Here is a 20,174-nt window from a genome sequence, read left to right as displayed (position 1 = left end):
CAGTCCGTGAAAATATTGTCGGACATAAACCGGTCCGTGGCGCAAAAAAGGTTGGTACAGCAATTTGGTCACCAGCTGTTGTTTTTAAATGTCCTGCAGAAATGACTAAAGGTTAATCTTTCACTTTTGTGCCAAAGATTAAATATGTTTTTGTGATACTATGCAATATCTATAGCACTTAGCCATCTTAAGAAGTTGATTCAATTCACCTGGATATATAATGGAGAAAAGAGGAGGTAGAAGAAAAATTTCACCCAAGTGATGTCTTCAGAGTTATTAAAAGAACAATCAAAATCAGCACTACTGCATAGCTTTCAGCCACAATATCAGTTTCATGATCATTAATATATCAGTTGTCATGACCTTAAGTCATGAATACTATTTGCATATAGTTGGGGGATCACGGTATTGTAAGATGGTGAAAGATGTACCTAGTCCCCCTCAGTGATTCAGAGATTGTTGTTTGTTGGCCATTAATTAATTTCTCGGATTATTGAGCGTGTATCAAGACACATACCCATCTATTATTGAGTGCTAGATTGTGCAGAGTCTGTATTGTCTTTTCAATGGTTTACTGATGCGGCTTTGTTCCCACTGGGGATTTAATTGGTCAGTGATCTTAATGTTCTGTCATTACAAAGGCTGACAATCATCATGTGGAGCCAAAAAGAACACATGCAGTAAACGTGGTGTTGATGTTGTCTAAATGTTTTTATTGTTCATAAGAGTTGAGATTATTTGAAATATTGGACATTTAAGTGATATTAAACAAAGGTGTGCTCATTTCGGTTTTATATTGGATTACCTTGTTTATCCTGTAGGTTTTAAAGAGAATGTTCTCATAGTTTGAAGGTGAGCATACAGTCTTTCAGTCTTTTGAAGTACTCTTTGTCATCTTTATTTGTTTAGTGTTACACCCTGTCCATCAAGGAGTATCCAAAAGTGGAGCTGGATACACACGGCTGTGCACTGCGCTGCTCATCCCTGGCAGATCCATCCCAGGATTCTCAGTTCATTGTAGCTGGTGAAGAATGTGTGTACCTGTATCAGCCTGATGAACGAGGGCCCTGTTTTGCTTTTGATGGACACAAGCTATTGGCCCACTGGCACCGTGGATATCTGTTTTTACTCATAAGGGATGTAAAGTCACCCAACAAGTAAGAACAGGACTGAAAGAATGAGGTGACAGTAATATTCACGGAGTATTTCATCTGAAAGAAGAGAATATTGAATTTTAATATTCCGTTATTCAAAGCCATCTTTAAATCACAAATCTTAATTCAATAATCCATATTCATCAGGTGACTTACAAAAATACATGTCCTATGAGACAATGATTCTATTCATTTTTAATTCAGGACATGCTTCAGTAGTGGAGAGAGCTCGCCATCAGACAAACAGCTGCTAACTATCTATGACCTGGACAACAAATTCATTGCCTACAGTGCCTCTTTTGATGATGTCATTGACGTGGTAGCAGAGTGGGGTTCCTTCTACATTCTGACTAGAGATGGAAAAATGTTTGTTCTCCAGGAGAAAGACACACAGACCAAACTGGAGGTCAGTTCAGTCTCTGTAACTGCTGATTGAGGAGTTGTTTAAAAGCAGTGATGAACAGTGAATTGAATCATCTATAAATCTAGTTATTCAGGTAGAATAACTTTTACCTGAATGTTTGTCTTTAAAGATGCTGTTTAAGAAGAATCTGTTTGTGATGGCCATAAACCTGGCTAAGAGTCAGCACCTGGACAGTGATGGAGTATCAGATATCTTCAGACAATATGGTGATCACCTGTACCTTAAGGGGGACCACGACGGTGCCATTCAGCAGTATATTCGGTAATTGCATTTGCCAGGACTGGAACTCGCTGGATGAGAATGAGTTTTGCCATTATTCAAAGGCTCAATTTATTGAAAAGAGTGCAAAGATAGCAAGTGCTGAAATTGAGAAATTTCATTATTGAATGATGATATTATTATTTCTTAATTTTCAAGTGTTTTAATCACTGAACATATTTAGTGATATATACATTACAGATCAAATGAGCCATTAATAAAATCTCTCTTAAAAATACATTGTTTTCTCACACAGCACCATTGGGAAGCTGGAGCCATCATATGTCATCAGGAAATTTCTAGATGCACAGAGGATCCACAATCTGACAGCCTATCTGCAAGCCCTGCACAGGCAGTCACTGGCCAATGCAGATCACACTACACTGCTGCTCAACTGTTATACCAAGCTCAAGGACAGTTCCAAGCTGGAAGAGTTCATTAAGGTGACTGACTGGTGAACGTGAGCACTGATGTGTTGGGCTTTTGATGATTAAGACTGCTATTTAATTCGGACTGTCATTAAAACCCAGATTGGCAAGAGTCAATAATGGTTGGTATATCATAAATGTGTTGTCTTCCCACACTGTATTTAAACAGAGCAGTGAAAATGAAGTACACTTTGATGTTGAAATCGCCATCAAGGTTCTCCGGCAGGCTGGCTACCACAGCCACGCTGTCTTCTTGGCTGAGAAACATATGCACCACGAGTGGTACCTAAAGATCCAGCTGGAGGACTTGAAGGTACAAATGTTCAAACCTTTCTTTAGAGATAGATGTTCATCACTTCTCTGGGCTACTAGGAATTGTCCTCTTCTTTTTTTTTTTCTTAACCTTAAAAAGCCATCCAATGCATTACTAACGTTTCGTTTGGCAAACATTGCAACTTGTAAACATTTTTTTATTAGCAACTAAGAGTCTTTCAGTTCTTGTCTGAAAGATTTTGGTCTGTTTTTCGTTCAAAGTTTTCTGTTTCTATGACGTTCCTAGACTGTCTGGACTTGCATTCACTGTTTTTGTGCTCTTAGAATTGAGATGGTCTTCAGGTAAGGCATATCTTGGATTTGGGTTACGATCACTGTGATATTTGCATTCAGAATTCTTCCATTCCACTACAGGACTTGTTTGCAAAATGGATCTACTGACGCTAAATTTTTGTTATGAGTGGGTCCCACAAATTGGTTTGTTATGTTCATAGCCATAGTATTATATTCTCTAAGCAGTGCTAGACAACTGCTTAGAGCAGCTCATGGCTGATTATTATTGATATAAGGTGGTGATTAGTCAAAATAATTTTTAAAGCTAATTAAGACCTTTTAACATTGTAAAAGTTATTTGTGAACTTGTGCACAGTCCTGTCCTTTTTACCCCTCCACTGTAAAAGGTGAATCAGAATCAGAGAGACTTTATTTATCTGAAAGGGGGAATTAAGATAAGGGCAATTAATGAGGGGTAGTGTCCTCACCCAACCTTGGGCGGGCAGTGTGGACACCCGAAGGAGGCAACGTAGTATTATCAAATTCATTTCATAGGTGCGTCTACTATTAAAAGCTCAAACAAGTTGGAATTTTAGTAACTTTAGTGTCTGTAAGGTCAGATGTCAAGTTTTCTGAAAATCTTGTGAATGCAATTACTCAAGAAGAAAGTCAGCTAGAATTTTGGAATTTATACCACATCAAAAATAAAATAGTATTTAACATATTAACTCTCTTTCTAATGGAGAGTGGATATTTGGCAGAGAGTGGCAGCTTGATAGTTTAGTGGTAAGACTACACGTTTTTGGAGCGGGAGTTGCAAGTTCGATTCCCACCCAGTATTCAGTAAGGCTAGACCCCTCTTGCTAACCTAAAAAAAGCCCTGGAATGGTGCGGCTACGTCTGCAGCCTGTCCGCAGTACGAACACAAGAACATTTCACTACACATTGTACTCTATGATACCGTATGTGACAAATAATAAAAAGCTTGTTGTTATTATTTTCCCACAGAATTATCAAGAAGGGCTGCGCTACATTGGGCGTCTGCCTTTTGAACAAGCTGAAAGCAACATGAAGCGTTATGGCAAGACACTGATGCACCATGTCCCTGAAGGTACCACGCTCCTCCTGAAGGGCTTATGCACTAATTACCAACCCAGTGGAGACGCTGCTGAAAAAGACAGCCTGGACAGGAGTGTGGTCAATAAGGTCTCTGAGCAATACTGTTATTCTCCTAGATAATCATTAATTTTGATCATAAATTTGAAGTGTTTATCAGAAATATTCTCCTCCACTACTGTTTGTATTTTAGGCAAACTCTGAGGAATTCATCCCGATTTTTGCCAATAACCCTCGGGAGCTCAAAGCCTTCCTGGAGCACATGATTGAGGTGGACCCCCGTTCTCCCCAGGGTGTGTATGACACACTACTGGAACTACGGTTGCAAGACTGGGCACATGAACAAGATCCTGAGGTCAGTGCATAACATTTAGACAGTTATACAAGCTGCCATGAAGATTTTAAAAATCGAGTGTAATTGTCATTTCAGGAAATTGTTTTCCATTTACTTGTTTATTTATTTTAAACAAGGAAAGAATCCTTATAATAAACTTTTTTTTATATGGATAAAAGCATTTCAATAAATATTTAGACAAAACAAACCTATATGGAATATTATAAAAACTTGTGGATTGGCGAAATGATTGAAAATGTGATCCATTCTTAAAAATGTACCAAAAGAAACGGAAACCGATTCTCATGAATGGAAATATAGAGGGTTTGTAGCAAGACGCAAAGGACTGGTTATGCTCACAGTTCTTGTATAGTGCTTTTCTACTCTGCCTGAGGACTCAAAGTGCTTTATACAATCTTATTCACACCAGCACATTTTTCTATTCTGAAGTGCTTTCTATCTAACAATTGATGCATTGGTGAAGGGAGTATCTGCCATCAAACAAGAAGACAGCCGCATGTAACTACGACGGTGTTTGCTAGTTCACCTTACATGCATTAATGTAATAACGTGATTAGCCTACTCAACGTAAATCACACACAAACAACATTAAGCTACTCACGCAGAGAAGAACGGCTGCTGCTGCCATCATCATCCGTCATCATTTCTGCTACACTGGCAGGGCTAGGGGCCAGGACTCTACTCTTCAGGTTTTTGGGGGATTTTGCTAACTCCGGGTCTGATAACGGGCAACCCACCCACAGTAGATGTGCTCGGTGTGAGGTCTCGCAGCAAGCTATCAAATCCGGCGCATTTCTCGGCTTTTAACAAAATGCTATGCATCGCCAGGTGTTTCATCAGATTCGAGGAGTTACCTCTGCACAGTATCAGCTTAAAGCACTTGTTGGTCTCCTCCTGGTAGGATATAGTAGTTATACAGTGGTCCCTTGCTATTCACCTTTTGCAGCCTCGCTTTTTCGCTGATTTTTTTTTTTTTTTTGTGTGCAATTTTGCATGCTTTTTTAATTTTATTTTAAACAGCACATTGTGTTCTGTGTCCTGATTGGCTGTAGACCAGGGGTCACCAACTTTTTTGAAAGTGAGAGCTACTTCTTGGGTACTGATTAATGTGAAGGGCTACCAGTTTGACACACACTTCTGAAATAACAAATTTCCTCAATTTATCTTTAATTATATGTTATCATTAATAATTAATTATATTCATCTATGTAAAGACACTGATTATGTTAATTATTTTTCACCATAATTATAAAGAATGCAAGTAGGAAACAAGGTAGGAAACGGATAAATATCAATATGCAACACTTTATTTCTATAAATCTCTGCAAGTATTTACATTTTGAAGTGATCACTTCTACAACATTTTTACTTACCACTAACACATTTTAACAAATTATGCACTGTTACATAGGGCTGCTCAATTAATCGAATTTTAATCACGATTACGATCTGGGCTTTCAACGATCATTAAAAATGACTGAGCCGATTATTAGCCCCTCCCTCATTTATCCGCGACACCTTAAAGGCCGGTCCGTGAAAATATTGTCGGGCATAAACCGGTCCGTGGCGCAAAAAAGGTTGGAGACCGCTGATTAAGAGGACCCGAGGGAAGCTCGGAAAGCTAAGCAGAAGTTATTTGGAGAGTGACTGCCGTTGGTTGAAAAGAGAGTTAAAAAAAAAAAAAAAAACTTCAGTGGTGTTGCACACTATTTTATATTATTTTTTTAAAGTCATTGTTAACCCTTTAAAGCCGGTCAGAGCAGTAAGCTCCGTTTTGCGTAACTATTGTTAAATCCCTGTAGAACCTGAACCGTGTAAGCTAGCGCAATAATTTGTTTTGCATATGAAACCGGAGGAGTTGTACTCACATCTTATGCCATCAGCTTGTCCTCAGTCACGGTTTCGTTCCACATATAGCTTTGCAAAAATTGCATAAAAAGCGCTTGCAGGAACAAAAACATAATATTCCAGAAACACGCTTTGCCGTTCCTATCAGCTGTTCGTAACACTTCCCACAGTGAAATGATGCACATGCTGTTTTCTTTGCAAATTTGCATCATAGGATTGTTTTTTGTTTTTCCTGCAGTATATAAAAATTGCTGTATCTCCAAAATAAAACTATGAAGACACTCAAAATAAATTTCCTGTGGTGGGAAACTATTTTTTGCAACTTTACTGTATTTAAAGTTTTGAGGGATAAACCTCTTAAATTTCTCCAAGTAGAAATATATGTAAACAAAACAAAAGCGATTTTCAATTTTTTTTGTAGTTTATTGCACTTTTTTGCAATTTATGTAATTACTATGGACTTAATGCATACATATTATTAAAATATGGGCTATAACAGTTGTATTGATGTATAGCAACTTGAAATGCTCCCACAAATGGCACTACAGCATGTAAAAAAATAATATAAGCTCTGGTGGACTTGGTTCTATAGTAGGTCTTAAAGGGTTAAATAATTATCGTCAAATAATCGTGATCTCAATTTCAGTGAAAATAATCGTGATTATCATTTTTGCCATAATCGAGCAGCCCTACTGTTACATACATTATTTCTGTATGTATGTAACATACAAAAATCAACTTTCACATTTTACAGAACTTTTCACCAAATTTGCAGCATTTTAAAACAAATTATCATATGTTACACTTAACAAACACATTTGTTTTTCAATAATTAAATTCAACTTTGACATGACACTGTAATGTTGCCACTGAGAACATCTAGTATGGCTTTCTTTGTCTGTTAGTGGGAAACCTGGCATTGCATGCTGTTCACCAGTGTGTTGTAATCTGGGGTATAACTTGACACTGCAACTCTGAGTGAGTCTTGCAGATGTGCATCAGATAGGCGTGTTCTGTGTTTGTTCTTTCATTTCATTTATTTATTTCACACTTGGTACAACAGTTTCCACAGTTAGTTCTTTCAGACAAACCAACCACACTTTCTATCGGTAAAGCACTGCAACCATGTGTGAAAAGGAGCAGGAAGAAGAAAATATTCTTATTAAACCATGCCCCCTATCTACAATCCAATTTATATTGCAAGTGGGCACCAAAAATCAAGGAACAAAGTAACATTTATCTCCGGTCCTAACGCAAACCAAACAACAAATTTACAATCAGAATATACCACTCCACATAGTAACAAGGAGAAAAGATGAGTAAATAGAATAAAATGAGGCAAAAAATAAAGTTCTGACATGAACTTGATGAAGTTCATGTCAGAAAAGGCTGATTCACAAAGATAGGTTGAACCAAACAGGCTGGCAACTTTTGTAGCTGCTGTGCATACACCACTGTACTTTTCTGTGTCAACAAGGCACCAAAAGTTTGGTGTACCCTCATAGGCTTTGAGGTGGAGGTCATTTTGCAATGTTACAATTTCGATTTCCACCTGTCCAGCATCCAAGCTGAACACTGAACTTAGTTTCTCAGCAATGCATGTTGTGTCCACATTCATGAAAGGATTGGAAATGAATGACACGCATGGCTCAAGCTGATCAAGGTCACAAAACCTATTCTCAAACTCTTGACCAAGTCGGTTTATGACTTGTGTACTTTTCTGCAACTTTGTCAAAAGTCTCAGATGCAGAAGCATTGTCTTTCAGCACCATCTGCACAAACGGAAAGTGCAGCATCTTTTTTCTCTGTAAATTCACAGAGAAGATGCTCATCTGGGCTTTAAATCCATTTAAAGCACTTATCATGTCAGCAACAGTCTTACCTTTACCTTGCAGCTCACAGTTCAAATGGTTCAGTTTCCCAGTAATGTCCGTTAAAAACGCAAGGTGAAGTGTCCACTCAGTGTCCTCCAGCAGAGATGTGTCTTCCCCTTTGGATTGCATGAACTCTTTGATTTCACCCAAAAGTGACAAAAAATGAAGCAAAATCCATCCTCTGCTGAGCCATCGGATTTCCGTTTGTAGTAGCAAGTCACCATATTCAGCTGACAGCTCCTCCAATAGCACCTTGAATGTTCTGTGCTGTTTAGCTCTGGAGCGGATGCTGTTTATGATCTTCACAACGGGAGTCATGACGTGCTCGAAGCCGATCACCTTTGTGCATAACGCCTGCTGGTGAATGATGCAGTGGTAATGCATGAAGTTTGGGAACTCTGTGTCACCTTTACAGTGAGTGATGAATCCTGCATGTCGGCCGATCATAGCAGGAGCTCCGTCGGTAGTCATTGATACCAGCTTTTCCAGCGGTACCTTTTTCTTCGCAAAAAACTCCGTCACCGCGTTATAGATGGCAACTCCCCTCGTAGTTGTCTTTAACGGCAGTAATGTCAGAAGTTCTTCTTTTGTGGAGAAACCATCAAATACCACCCGATAAAGACCATCAGCCGTGCTCTACTGCTGCTGTCCACAGACTCGTCCCACTAGATGCTAAACCACCTGCACTTTGCCAGATCCTGATCCAACTGATCGGCCAAGTTCCCGGACATAGCCGACACTCTTCTAACAATTGTTAGAAGAGCGTTGGGCGACTCCTGTGGGTGTGCCTTTGGTTTCATTCTATAATACTGGACTTATTTTTCTACAAATGGTTGAACTTTGGGAGTGTTTAAACAAGATAGAAAAGCGAAAATTTTCTTCCCTGTTTGAGAAAAGTGTACAAAGTGTGTAGTGAGGGGTTTTACAGAATTAATAAATCTATAATTATAAAAAATACACTTGGCTACTCTGCGGATTTCACTTATCGCAGGTTTTTTTAGAACGTAAATCCCGCAATAAATGAGGGACCACTGTACTCTCATTTCCACTGCTTGTATGCACAATCTCATTCTAATGGTGTTAACAAAAAGATCAGGCCTAGACTAACAGATTCATGGTGCTTCTCAAAAACGATGCTCCATCTTCATCTGGTCGTACATGGCAGCATAACAGTTAGGATACATCATTTTACCAGAATTGTGCATCAATAAAAATTATTAACAATTAGATTAAATTATTAGTAAATCTCGTAACAACAACGACAATCAGTCATCTAGTCAACTAGTTACACACTTCTCTAGTTTATACATCACTATTAAATTTAATAACTCTTAAATTTAATAACTCTTGAATTGAATTCAAATGAAGTGTTCAAGGCTATGTTCTCTGCATAGATTCAGTCAAATGCTGCGAAACGGATGGGTTAGCACTTCATGATGCAAAAGGATAATGACCTAAAGCGTTATACAAAAGCTACCCAAGTGTTTGGTCACCTGATCTCAATCCAACAAAGCATTTTTTTTTTAGTTACTGAGGAAAAAACTAAAGGCAGCAACTGAACGGTTAACTGCAAAACACTTGAATCAATTTTATACATATTACATTAAAAATAATGTTATTTTGTTCAGAAAATGAGTAAGTGACTAAAACACTTTTAACTCATAAACATTTCACGCAAAACTTTTGTTAAACCACTTGAATTAAAGCAGATAATCTGCAGATCTGAATGTTTGATTTAAAGTTCATTATAGTAGTGTTTAACAAAAACAAACATATTACATTTCAGTGCTTCGAGGCAACTGCTGTGTGCATTTGACGTTATTCTAATAAAGCTCAATATTTATTGAATATGTAATATTCTGCTTCTCATTCTGTTTTTCTTTTTGGCAGAGAAAGAAGGTCCTGCAGGGGGAAGCTGTGTTGCTACTGAGGAGTGACAACACTGTGTTTGACAAGGCCCTTGTCCTGTGCCAGATGCACAACTTCAAAGAAGGCATCCTCTACCTGTATGAGAAAGGCAAACTGTAAGTGAGCAAACAGTCTGAATACTTATCAAGCACCACCTCACAACATCTCATTATTCACTGTTTTAGTGTGATAGGTAAAACCGAATGAAAGCTGTAAGATGTGTCAGTATCAGCAGAAGCCAGTTTAGTTCAGTAAATAAAGTCATTGTGTCACTGTTTGTGGTTGAATATTAATGATGCGAATGCACTCATTATGAGTTAATTTATGTTTTAAACATAACCCTAACATATTATTGAATCTAACACAGTAGTAATATGTAATAATTATCATTTCTAAATCTGGGTCTGGATTCAGATATAGTGTAGGTATAGTGCATGATGCAATCTTTTCACCAGAGCCACCTAACTGAGGGGAATTTTAGTCATGAATCACTTAAAAAGACACTCAGCTTTCATCAATATATCTCGTCTAATGAGGTGTAACAAAACATTGGATCATTGTTACACATCACTGAAGGATGTTTTATCAATAAAGGATGCTTTATTATACATCCTCAGCTTATGTGTACGTCAGCAAAAGATGCTTATAGGTCACTCCTGTTACCTACCTATGCTAATACCAAGCCCTGGAATGGCGTGGCTACGTCTGCAGCCTGTCCACAGCTCGGACACAAACACTTCACTACATGTTGTACTGTGTATGATTGTGTATGTGACAAATAATGGTTTGTTTGTTGGTGATCCTGCCTGTGTAAAATTACTGCTTTTTTATAAAACTGATGTAATTTACTTGTTCCAGTCTCTTGTGAAAACATGATAATTCCTTTCAAGCTTTTAAGTCCAACCCCATACTTGGATCTTCTCTTTGGGGTGATGGTTTGGATAATTATCTGTAAGAAACTGAAACTCATTCCATCAAATTGATAAATGGTCTGACTTGTGAGTTACAGCTGTACCAGCATGGCTGCATACCAGACAGTTAGAGCAATTAGCTGATTTAACTTGACTTTTTCCTTTGTGTAATGTCCTTCTAGATAAAGTTTTAAAAGTTTTAAAAAGTGCCCCAGCATGCATCAAATCATAGCTAGGATGTCCTACACAATGTGGTAAGGATTGTTTGTTGTACTGACTTGCACTGTGTTTCCAGATGACATTGTGATCTGTCATGAGAGGAATGAGTCATCTCTCATTCCTTTTTATTTTTCTAGAAAAAATTGAAGTCCCTCATTTAATGCGGGACTTATGTTCCCTAAAATAACCTGCGATCGGTGAAATCCGCAAAGTAGTCAACTTTATTTTTTACAATTATTACAGGTCTTTTAAGGTTGTAAAACCCTCACTACACACTTTATACACTTTTCTCCGACAAGCATGAACATTTTCACGCTTTTCTCTCTTGTTTAAACACTCTCAAAGTTCAAACCTTCGTAGAAAAAGAAGTCCAGTATTATAGAATGAAAACAAAGGCACCTGCAGGTGCCTTTCACGGTGCAAAACGTTTCGTCGACATTGTTGTGTTTGTTGGGGAGAAAACTTACAAACATACAGTACAGCACTTCATAGTCACACTGCCAGCGATCAAAGATTTCTGTAAGTTTGACAAGCCGAACACATTCTGTACTGTGCAGGAGATACAGCATGGAGGAGATCGATTGACAATGGTCTACAGCCGAGCAAGATGCAGAACACGATGCACTGAAAAGAAAAAAAAAAAAATTGCACACACAAAAAAATCAGCGAAAGTTGAACAGCGTTATAGCATGGGACCACTGTATTTGCAGTGATTAACCTTAAGTCAATATTTGGCAAGAGTACTTTTGTTCTTTACAACACAGCCTGAGCTGTCTTAGGCAGACTTGTCACTTCTTTAAGTAGCCTTCAGGAATAGTTCTCGAGGCCTCTTGAAAAATTGTCTGTACATACCGATGATGATTTGAACCAAAAAAAGAAAACCACAAAGGAATTCATCATAAAAAATGTCCTAGAAATATATAAGACTCGCTGGCACTGGTTTTGAGTCCAGCTCTTGTGCAGTTTGGCATACTTCAGCCTTTCCATTTCCCTTCCTTAAAAATGACTTCCTGGTGATGGTGAGGAGGATGGCTCTAAACAGAAGCCCTGTTGATTTCGCAATCAATTGTTTTTGCCCAAATTATGGTTATTGATGATTCTGTTTTGACACATATGAAGCTACAGACACCAACAACCACTGTGAAACAATATAGCATCCATAACTGCACCAAAGAGTAAAACAGTAAAATATGGATTATTAAATATTAGGTCTCTCTCTTCTCTGTTAGTACATGACTTAATAATTGATCAACAAATCGATTTATTCTACCTTACAGAAACCTGGTTACAGCAGGAGTTAGCTTAAATGAATCAACACCCCCAAGCCATTCTAACTATCAGGGGACTGGGAACAATCCTCCCCTCCAGCTTATTAATAAACCAAAGACCCAGACAGTTTTAATTAATTTGAAAGCCTGATGCTTAATCTTGTCAACCCCCCCCAAAAAACAGTTTTATTTGCTATCTGTCATCTACTTAGCCTTTACTCAGTTTCTATCTAATTTCTCAGACTTATCTGATTTAGTGCTCGGCTCAGATCAAATAATTATTGTGGGTGATTTTAACATCCATGCAGATACTAAAAATCACAGCCTTAATGTAGCTTTTAATCTTTTATTAAACTGAATTGGGTTCTCTCATAATGTTAAAAATAAAAACAAAAAACAAACACACAGCACTTTAATCAGACTCTAGATCTGAATATTTAACAGTATTCCCCAAAAACCCTTGTTTGTCTGATCATTTCCTAATAACATTAAAATTTACAATAATGGATTACTCAGCAGCGGAGAGTACTTTTCATTACAATACATGTCTTTCTGAAAGTGCTGTGTTGCTTATATAAACTCACACTTTAAAGCAGAAATGGTGTCTCACTCATTTGTAAGCTGTTCGTGTAGCCTAGAAAAATAGTTTGTTGCTCTATTTAAAACGGGGAAAAAAGCCCTGCGTAAAGCTAGAACATCTTACTATTTATCACTAACTGGAGACATTTGTATGCAGGTACCAGCAGATTATGCACTACCACATGCAGAATGAGGAGTATGGAAAAGTAGTGGAGGCCTGCAAAAGTTATGGGGACCAAGAGTGTTGCCTTTGGGAGCAGGCGCTGGGATACTTTGCCAGAAAGGAAGAAGACTGCAAAACTTATATCAGTGAGGTCCTACATCACATTGATCAAAACAACCTGATGCCTCCATTACTTGGTAAGTACATTTTTATCTTCATGCATTGGTTGTTTAGAGTGTGATCCACACGTTACAGTATAGGTTCAGGTAAAGATCATGTCAGTTGAATGTAATTTTAAAGGTGTCATATTTTTTTTTCTTTTGTTGCTGTAGTGGTGCAAACATTAGCCCACAACTCGACAGCCACTCTCTCCGTCATCAAAGACTACCTCATCAACAAATTGCTTAGAGAGAACCAACAGATTGAGGATGATGAACGGAAAATCCGACAGTATCGCGATGAAACGGCTCACCTTCGCTCAGAAATCCAGGAGCTCAAAACAAGGTTGGTCACATAAAGGATGGGATTTTCTGTAAACGTAACTCTTTCATAGCTAATACATCAAGTCCATGCCTATGAGTATTTGGAAAGTAACAATTATTTTTAACCCTGCTAAGAGGGTTTATGTGATTTGCTTGCTGTGTATTTGTCCGACTCTATTTCAGCTTAGGGGGAGCTACACAGTGGGGCTGCCACAAACGATTATTTTGATAGTCGACTAGTCGCCGATTATTTTTGCGATTAGTCGACTAATCAGATCATGCATCCATTGGACGTAAAACGTACAGCTTATTGCACTAGCATGCGTCTGCTCTTATATAACTATCATTAGCTTACAGCTTTAAGTGTTTAAGGTATGTGCTAACTAAAAATAAAGACAAGATGATAGTTTATTAAATTTTAATGAAATTTGCAGATTGTTTCGGTGAAGTTTAATAAACTCCTTGCTATCTAAAATATAACAGGACACCGGAGTATATTCTCCAGCATCTCACACTTCTGATAATCAGTTGTTTGCTTGACGTTTATTCAGCTGTGTAAAAACTATAACTTTCATCTCAGCCAAACCGATTTTGCCCAGGAACAAATAAAATACTAAAAAAAAGCCAAACAATAACATTTTTAAGTTATCAAAGTGACTTATATATGTTTAACCTGAGTAGCGAAAGACGGCGGTGGGTTTGAAAACGATTTGCCGGGAGTCCGCTGTTCTCACGGGCTCTAGTGAGCCTTGCCCCCGGCTAGCTATTGAGCTAGTGGGTAACAGACGTCTCCGAAAACGTCGGAGCACTTTTGAAAATATGTGGTGTCTTGATAAACTGAGCAGATATTTGAGGTTTACACAGTTACATTCTCGCCTGAAAATATGTTAAATGTTTATTTTGTGACCCAGAAAAAATAATAAGAGTAATATTAAAACTAACTAGCTGCCGCCATTGTTTGAAACTGAGCTGGGCTGCGCTATGAATTCTGGGACACAGCTGCTTCTTCGGGGTACAACGGCAGCTGGCATCCTTGTACATGCAGTGCTGCAATCTTCTGTTTCAGTCCGTTATTACACTCTTAAATCCTACCTAATCCGACGTGTTGACTATTAAATCAGTCGTCGACGATTTTGATAGTCGACGTAATCGTGACTAGTCGACTAATCGTGGCAGCCCTACTACACAGTCTCAGACTGCTCTTTGTTCATGATGTGTTCAGCTGATACTGGGAAGAAAAGTGTCCGTAAATATCAAAAACTTCATCAGATAGGAATTTTGCAGATCTCACATTCAGGTCATTTTCTGGGACATTTCCAAACAACTTGCAGTAGATACATTTCTCAGATATTTGTTCCATTCTGACTGCTTCCACTGTGAACTTTACTAAATTGTGTAAAAATCCAACTGTAGCTCTGACAAACTGACCTGATGTTCGTGTAATGGTGAGGAGAGTCGTGTCTGCTGCTATAAGGTCCTAAGCATCTGAGGGAGAATACTGAGAGAGAACAACCTGAACTGCAGTGTCATGGTTGCCAAGCCAATCTGTGTCTATGTGCATAAAGATTAATTTCGCATCACTCTAGCGACAATCCGCAGAGTGAATGGTAAATGGTAAATGGACTGGTTCTTATATAGCGCTTTTCTACTGAGCACTCAAAGCGCTTTACACAACTTGTGCATTCACAAGCACATTTTCTAAGTGCTTTCTAACTAACATTCACTGCACGTACCAGTGACACTACACGTACCAGGTACAAGATATTGTCGACAAGACATGGAAAGAAGTGTGGGCTTACCTGGACAGCGACCCTCGTTGTAAAGTCACGAACCAGGCTTCCATTTTTAAGATTTAGGCCAGCTCACTTGGTCCAGTCAATCTTGAGTTGTGGTTCCTCACCCCGCGAACAGCTCAGTGTTTAATTGATGAGACATAAAATAATAATAATTTCCAAATAAACAAGAGGAGGGAAGCAGAACCCCAGAGATGCTTGAGTGGCCTCTTCTTTCAAAACTCTGCGTCTCACAGCCTTGCCCTGATTGAGGACAGTTTAATACACCTGGAGGCTCTCAAACCCATTTCCTTCACATCCTAGTGGCTAAATCCTTGAATAGGCATATAATTTCATTCCGGCTGTAAGTTTATTGACCATATTTTGACCTGGCACAAAAAGGTATGGCAGCTGAGAGCAGCTGCAATAACATGCCAAATCCCACCGTTACACCTGCTTTATTTTCAGTACTTGTATGCTTTCAAGTGAGTGAAATCTGAAATCCTTGTAAATTGCCAAATTCTTTGGACTTCCTGCTGACTTGCTGCTTGTTTGTGGTTCTTTCTGCTGTTTTGACTTCATTTCAAAAACAAGAGGAATATTTGGATCATTCCATTTATTTACCTTGAAATGTGCTTGAGTTGCTTTCACTGTGTTCACCACAGCTGATGGTGGTGTATGATGAAGTGTTACTGGCTTTCCATCTCTTATGTGTCTGCTAGTTCATTTTAGTTTCATATATAAATTTGTTGTTTATAAGTGTAAACAGAGGTTTTCATATTGAGGTAAATTGTTTGAATATTGTTGAAGAAGTCTTTTATTGTTGACTTTGACAGTAAAACTTGTTTTCTGAACTTGGTCACATCCTATTTTCTAGGTGTTTTGGTGATGCAAAACTCTCCCCTTAAGGATTTATTGATTTTTGTGTCACACTCTTTGTCTTTCTCCTACTCTGCTCCTTCTCTGTAGCTTGTGTAAAAAGTGTTTACCCCCTTTTTGATTTTACTTTGTTTTTGCGTATTTGTCACACTTACATGTTTCTGAGTGAGTACAAAGATAACCTGAGTAAATACAAAATACAGTTTTGAAATGATGATTTAATTAATTAAATCACTACCAAATGTGAAATCATTAATTGACTGTAACCACATTTTTGGAAAGATGAGTTCAGTTTCACTAGACACACCCTGGTCTGATTAGTGAAACACCTATTAAATTAAAAGAAAATCACTTAAATGACAAAGTAAAAGTTCACAGAAGAAATAAGTTTTGACATCAGTCTGGAAGGGGTTACAAAGCCATTTGTAAGGCTTTTGGGATTGGAAAACAGACATGGCAAAAATGGCAGAAACCCCCTCCTTGGAACAAAGACTCATCTTACACAATGATCTCAAAGATTTTGCAGAAAATACTCTGTTGACCGACAAGAGAAAAGTTGAACTATTTGGAAAGTTTCTGCCCTATTACATCTGGTATGAAACTAACACAGCATTTCACAAAAAGAACATCATACCTACAAACAAACATGGTGGTGGTATGCAGCTGCTTTGTTGCTTCAGGATGACTTGTTGTAGTTAATAGAATAGAGAGCAAAATTCAAGGTTCTAAAATTCTGAAGGAGTATTTGGCCATCAGTTTGTGGCCTGAAGCTCAGGTGGAGTTAGGTTATGCAACAAAGATAACACAACAACAAGTCCACCTCATAATTCCTGAGGAATAAAAGGTGGTTTTGTAGTAGCCTAGTCAAAGTTTGGACAGATTATGTGTGAAAGCCCTCCAATGTGGCTGAACAAAAATGGTTCTCGAAAGAAGAGTGGGGCAAAATTCCTCCATAGCAATTTGCCTGTTATTACTGTTGCTTGTTCCAGCTCCAACTGTCAAGGGTAGCACAGCCACTTATTATTTTTAGGGGGCAGTTACTTTTCTATATGGCCAGATAGGTTTGGATAGCTTTTTTACCCTGATATATGAAATAATAATTTAAAATTGCATGTTGTATTTGTTTGGGTTGTCTTTAATAAAATTAGTTTGAAACATGTAAATCTGACAAATATTCAAAAGATAAGAAATCAGTACCCAGGCACCTACTTTTTCACAGCACAGTATATCAACACCTCTGTGGACAACTTAAAAATTCCTTTAAATAGTTACTAGAGATGGACCGATCCGATATTACGTATCGGTATCGGTCCGATACTGACCTAAATTACTGGATCGGATATCGGAGAAAAATAAAAAATGTAATCCGATCCATTAAATATCACGAAAGCACCTCACAAAACTTGCAACACGCCGTAACTCACCTCAGAAGTTAGCACGTCGGAGCAGTATGCATCACGTGATAGAGCGGCTGTGGCATGCGGGACCTGTGGTCTGGATAGCATGTGGAGCTTCGCTAGCAACCCAGCATTTCATCTCCGACAAAGTTATCCCCGAGAGAAGTAAAGCAAGTGTGTAAGTCCATCTCTGAATGTTTGTAAAGCATTCCTGCGTTAAGCTTAACAAGCGACTGCCTCTCCTGCTGCTACTTCAATCATGAAACTGCTTAAATGATCAGCTGATCGGCTTTTCTGTCGTGAGTCCGTGTCTCTAGTTTGCTTTTGGCCCACTTTGCACCAGAAAGAGGAAACCAGCGGCTGAACAACAGCAGCACGTTTAAGCTTGATCAGCTGTTGTTAGAATGTATTTAATATTACTTTCTACTCGAGGATCTTTTTCTACGTAGCTGACGCTGGTAACTGTGCAGGGGCGGATCTAGCAAAGTTTAGCCAGGGGGGCCGATAGGGCATTAACAGGGAAAAGGGGGCACAAAGACATACTTTTCTTTCTTATTCTCATTTAAAATGTCTAGCTTTTAATAAATAATTATCTGACACCCAAAGTTTTAATTTGATGTAAAATGAATAGAAGTCAATTACTGTATATAGTAACTATTACGTCTAATATATATACCCTAGTAAGCTATAGTACTTTTTCCTTTGGGAAGGTACCATCTGTGCAGTCTGCAATTTTGTTGAAGAAAGATGTTGAATCTATTTAATATTTCTTGAAAAATAATTGATTTCTGTGCATTTTTTTTCACACTGCATCAAATTAAGGTTGATTACGTCGATTAAGCATCATGAGGTGGAGCGTGAGGGGTGGTTCCCTATTTTTTATTTATTTATTTTTGTTGTTGCTGGGAGTTGGAACCCTATTAGTTAGGTTGCTTAATATTTATGCTAAGTACTCTTTAAAATACCAGAATAGGGAGGATGGTGCAGGTTTAAGTTTATTAGATTGATCAGTATTGCTGAACTATGAAATTTTTTTTTTTGCATACAGGTATAACAGAATAGCTTTAGTGTAGTTGTTGTTTTAAACTTGAGTATGAACTTATACAAAATGCAGCAAGATATTTAAAAAACAGTTTTGTTGATTAAAAAACATTATATCGGATTCATATCGGTATCGGCAGATATCCAAATTTATGATATCGGTATCGGTATCGGACATAAAAAAGTGGTATCGTGCCATCTCTAATAGTTACTATGCACAGATTGAGTACTTGTAATGAACTTCTGATGTCACGATACAAGCACAATTTTGTATCTGAGAACTAATTTTCCCATTGAGATTATGAAAGTAACTGAAACTGTTAATGCGGTATTTTTGGTGAACCCCTTAAATTAAACTCAAAAGTCTGGACTCCAGTCACATCTCGATCATGTTTCTTTCTATTGTAAGATGTATGAATCTTATTGTAGTGTACATCAGCAAAATAACAAAGAATATTGTCACCATCTATTTACTTATGCACCCAACTTATCTCTTACTGCTCATGTCAGTAGAGTGCTGTAGAGTTATAGAAACTGCCAAGTATGACCATAAATCTTAAACTTAATATTTCCACACAGTGCCAAGATATTCCAGAAGACAAAGTGTAACATGTGCAACAGCCCACTGGACCTGCCATCTGTTCACTTCCTGTGCTGCCACTCCTTCCACCAACACTGCTTTGAAAGCTATGCTGAGAGCGAGGCGGAGTGCCCAACTTGCACTCCAGAAAACCGAAAAGTCATGGACATGCTGCGTGCCCAGGACCAAAAACGCGATTTGCACGATCACTTCAACAGACAGGTAACAATAAGTCGTACACCAAAAGACAAAGAACGTGTTCATGTTGAATATGTGCGTGGTCTGCTTTAATATTGTCTAATAACCTGCTTTTGTTATTTAAAAAGCTTATTTGAAAACTACAGGAATATTGGAAAATACAAGTTTTCTTTTGTCTTTGCTCTGGTTTACAGTTACGCAGCTCTAACGATGGATTCTCTGTGGTAGCTGACTATTTTGGCCGAGGAGTCTTCAACAAATTGACCCTAGTTACTGACCCACCTGGCAGCAAATCTGTAGGGAATCTGGAAGTCAACCTGCAGAGGGACCTTCTCATCCACACCAAGAGAAACAGCTAGAAATCTTGTATTTACAATCTCAATTTTACCTGAGAGGCTACATCTTATTCAGGTTCAGGACAAGATGCTGCATGTGTTGCCCCCTTTATTTATCAGAAATTAAAGCCACCTGCTTTTAGTAATTTTGATGGTCCTTTTTACATAATTGTTTCAGTTTGGGCCAATGACTGGAAACTGCCTACATTTGTGTTTTAAAATGGTCATACTGTGATTTGAATAGTCACGTGTTGGAGGCTTTAGCTAATGCGTGTATGTGTATGTACTGTCTTGCACATAGCAATCAAAAACAAGTCAGCCATTGATCTTTATTGAAATTACGCCTGGCACTATAACCTGAGCATTACATTTGAAAATAAAGTCGTCATTAAGTGTTTCAGTGCTTCCTGACATATTTTGTGTTGTGTGCTCTGTAACC

The 20,174-nt window shown here is 38.2% G+C and overlaps 1 protein-coding gene across 2 annotated transcripts in view; it reads left to right on the top strand.

Annotated features, from left to right (window-relative positions):
- The window catches only part of vps11 (VPS11 core subunit of CORVET and HOPS complexes), a 29,389-nt gene extending 9,257 nt beyond the window's left edge, over window positions 1-20,132 (top strand). For both annotated transcript variants that reach the window (XM_085288314.1, XM_085288313.1), the window contains exons 5-16: window positions 910-1,157; window positions 1,359-1,560; window positions 1,688-1,839; window positions 2,093-2,279; window positions 2,434-2,577; window positions 3,819-4,016; window positions 4,120-4,281; window positions 9,894-10,027; window positions 13,046-13,248; window positions 13,384-13,555; window positions 19,202-19,424; window positions 19,595-20,132. In XM_085288314.1, the coding sequence (XP_085144440.1) occupies window positions 910-1,157; window positions 1,359-1,560; window positions 1,688-1,839; window positions 2,093-2,279; window positions 2,434-2,577; window positions 3,819-4,016; window positions 4,120-4,281; window positions 9,894-10,027; window positions 13,046-13,248; window positions 13,384-13,555; window positions 19,202-19,424; window positions 19,595-19,759 (2,190 nt within the window). In that variant the 3' untranslated portion in view covers window positions 19,760-20,132. The remainder of the gene's footprint in view (window positions 1-909; window positions 1,158-1,358; window positions 1,561-1,687; window positions 1,840-2,092; window positions 2,280-2,433; window positions 2,578-3,818; window positions 4,017-4,119; window positions 4,282-9,893; window positions 10,028-13,045; window positions 13,249-13,383; window positions 13,556-19,201; window positions 19,425-19,594) is intronic.
- Window positions 20,133-20,174: the final 42 nt, after the last annotated feature.

The sequence above is a fragment of the Mchenga conophoros genome, linkage group LG10 (assembly GCF_057382185.1).
Source record: "Mchenga conophoros isolate Kocher_MC1m ecotype Shallow Benthic linkage group LG10, M_conophoros_male_GT1.1, whole genome shotgun sequence".
Taxonomy (NCBI): domain Eukaryota; kingdom Metazoa; phylum Chordata; class Actinopteri; order Cichliformes; family Cichlidae; genus Mchenga; species Mchenga conophoros.
This window is presented reverse-complemented; position numbering and strand designations above follow the sequence as displayed.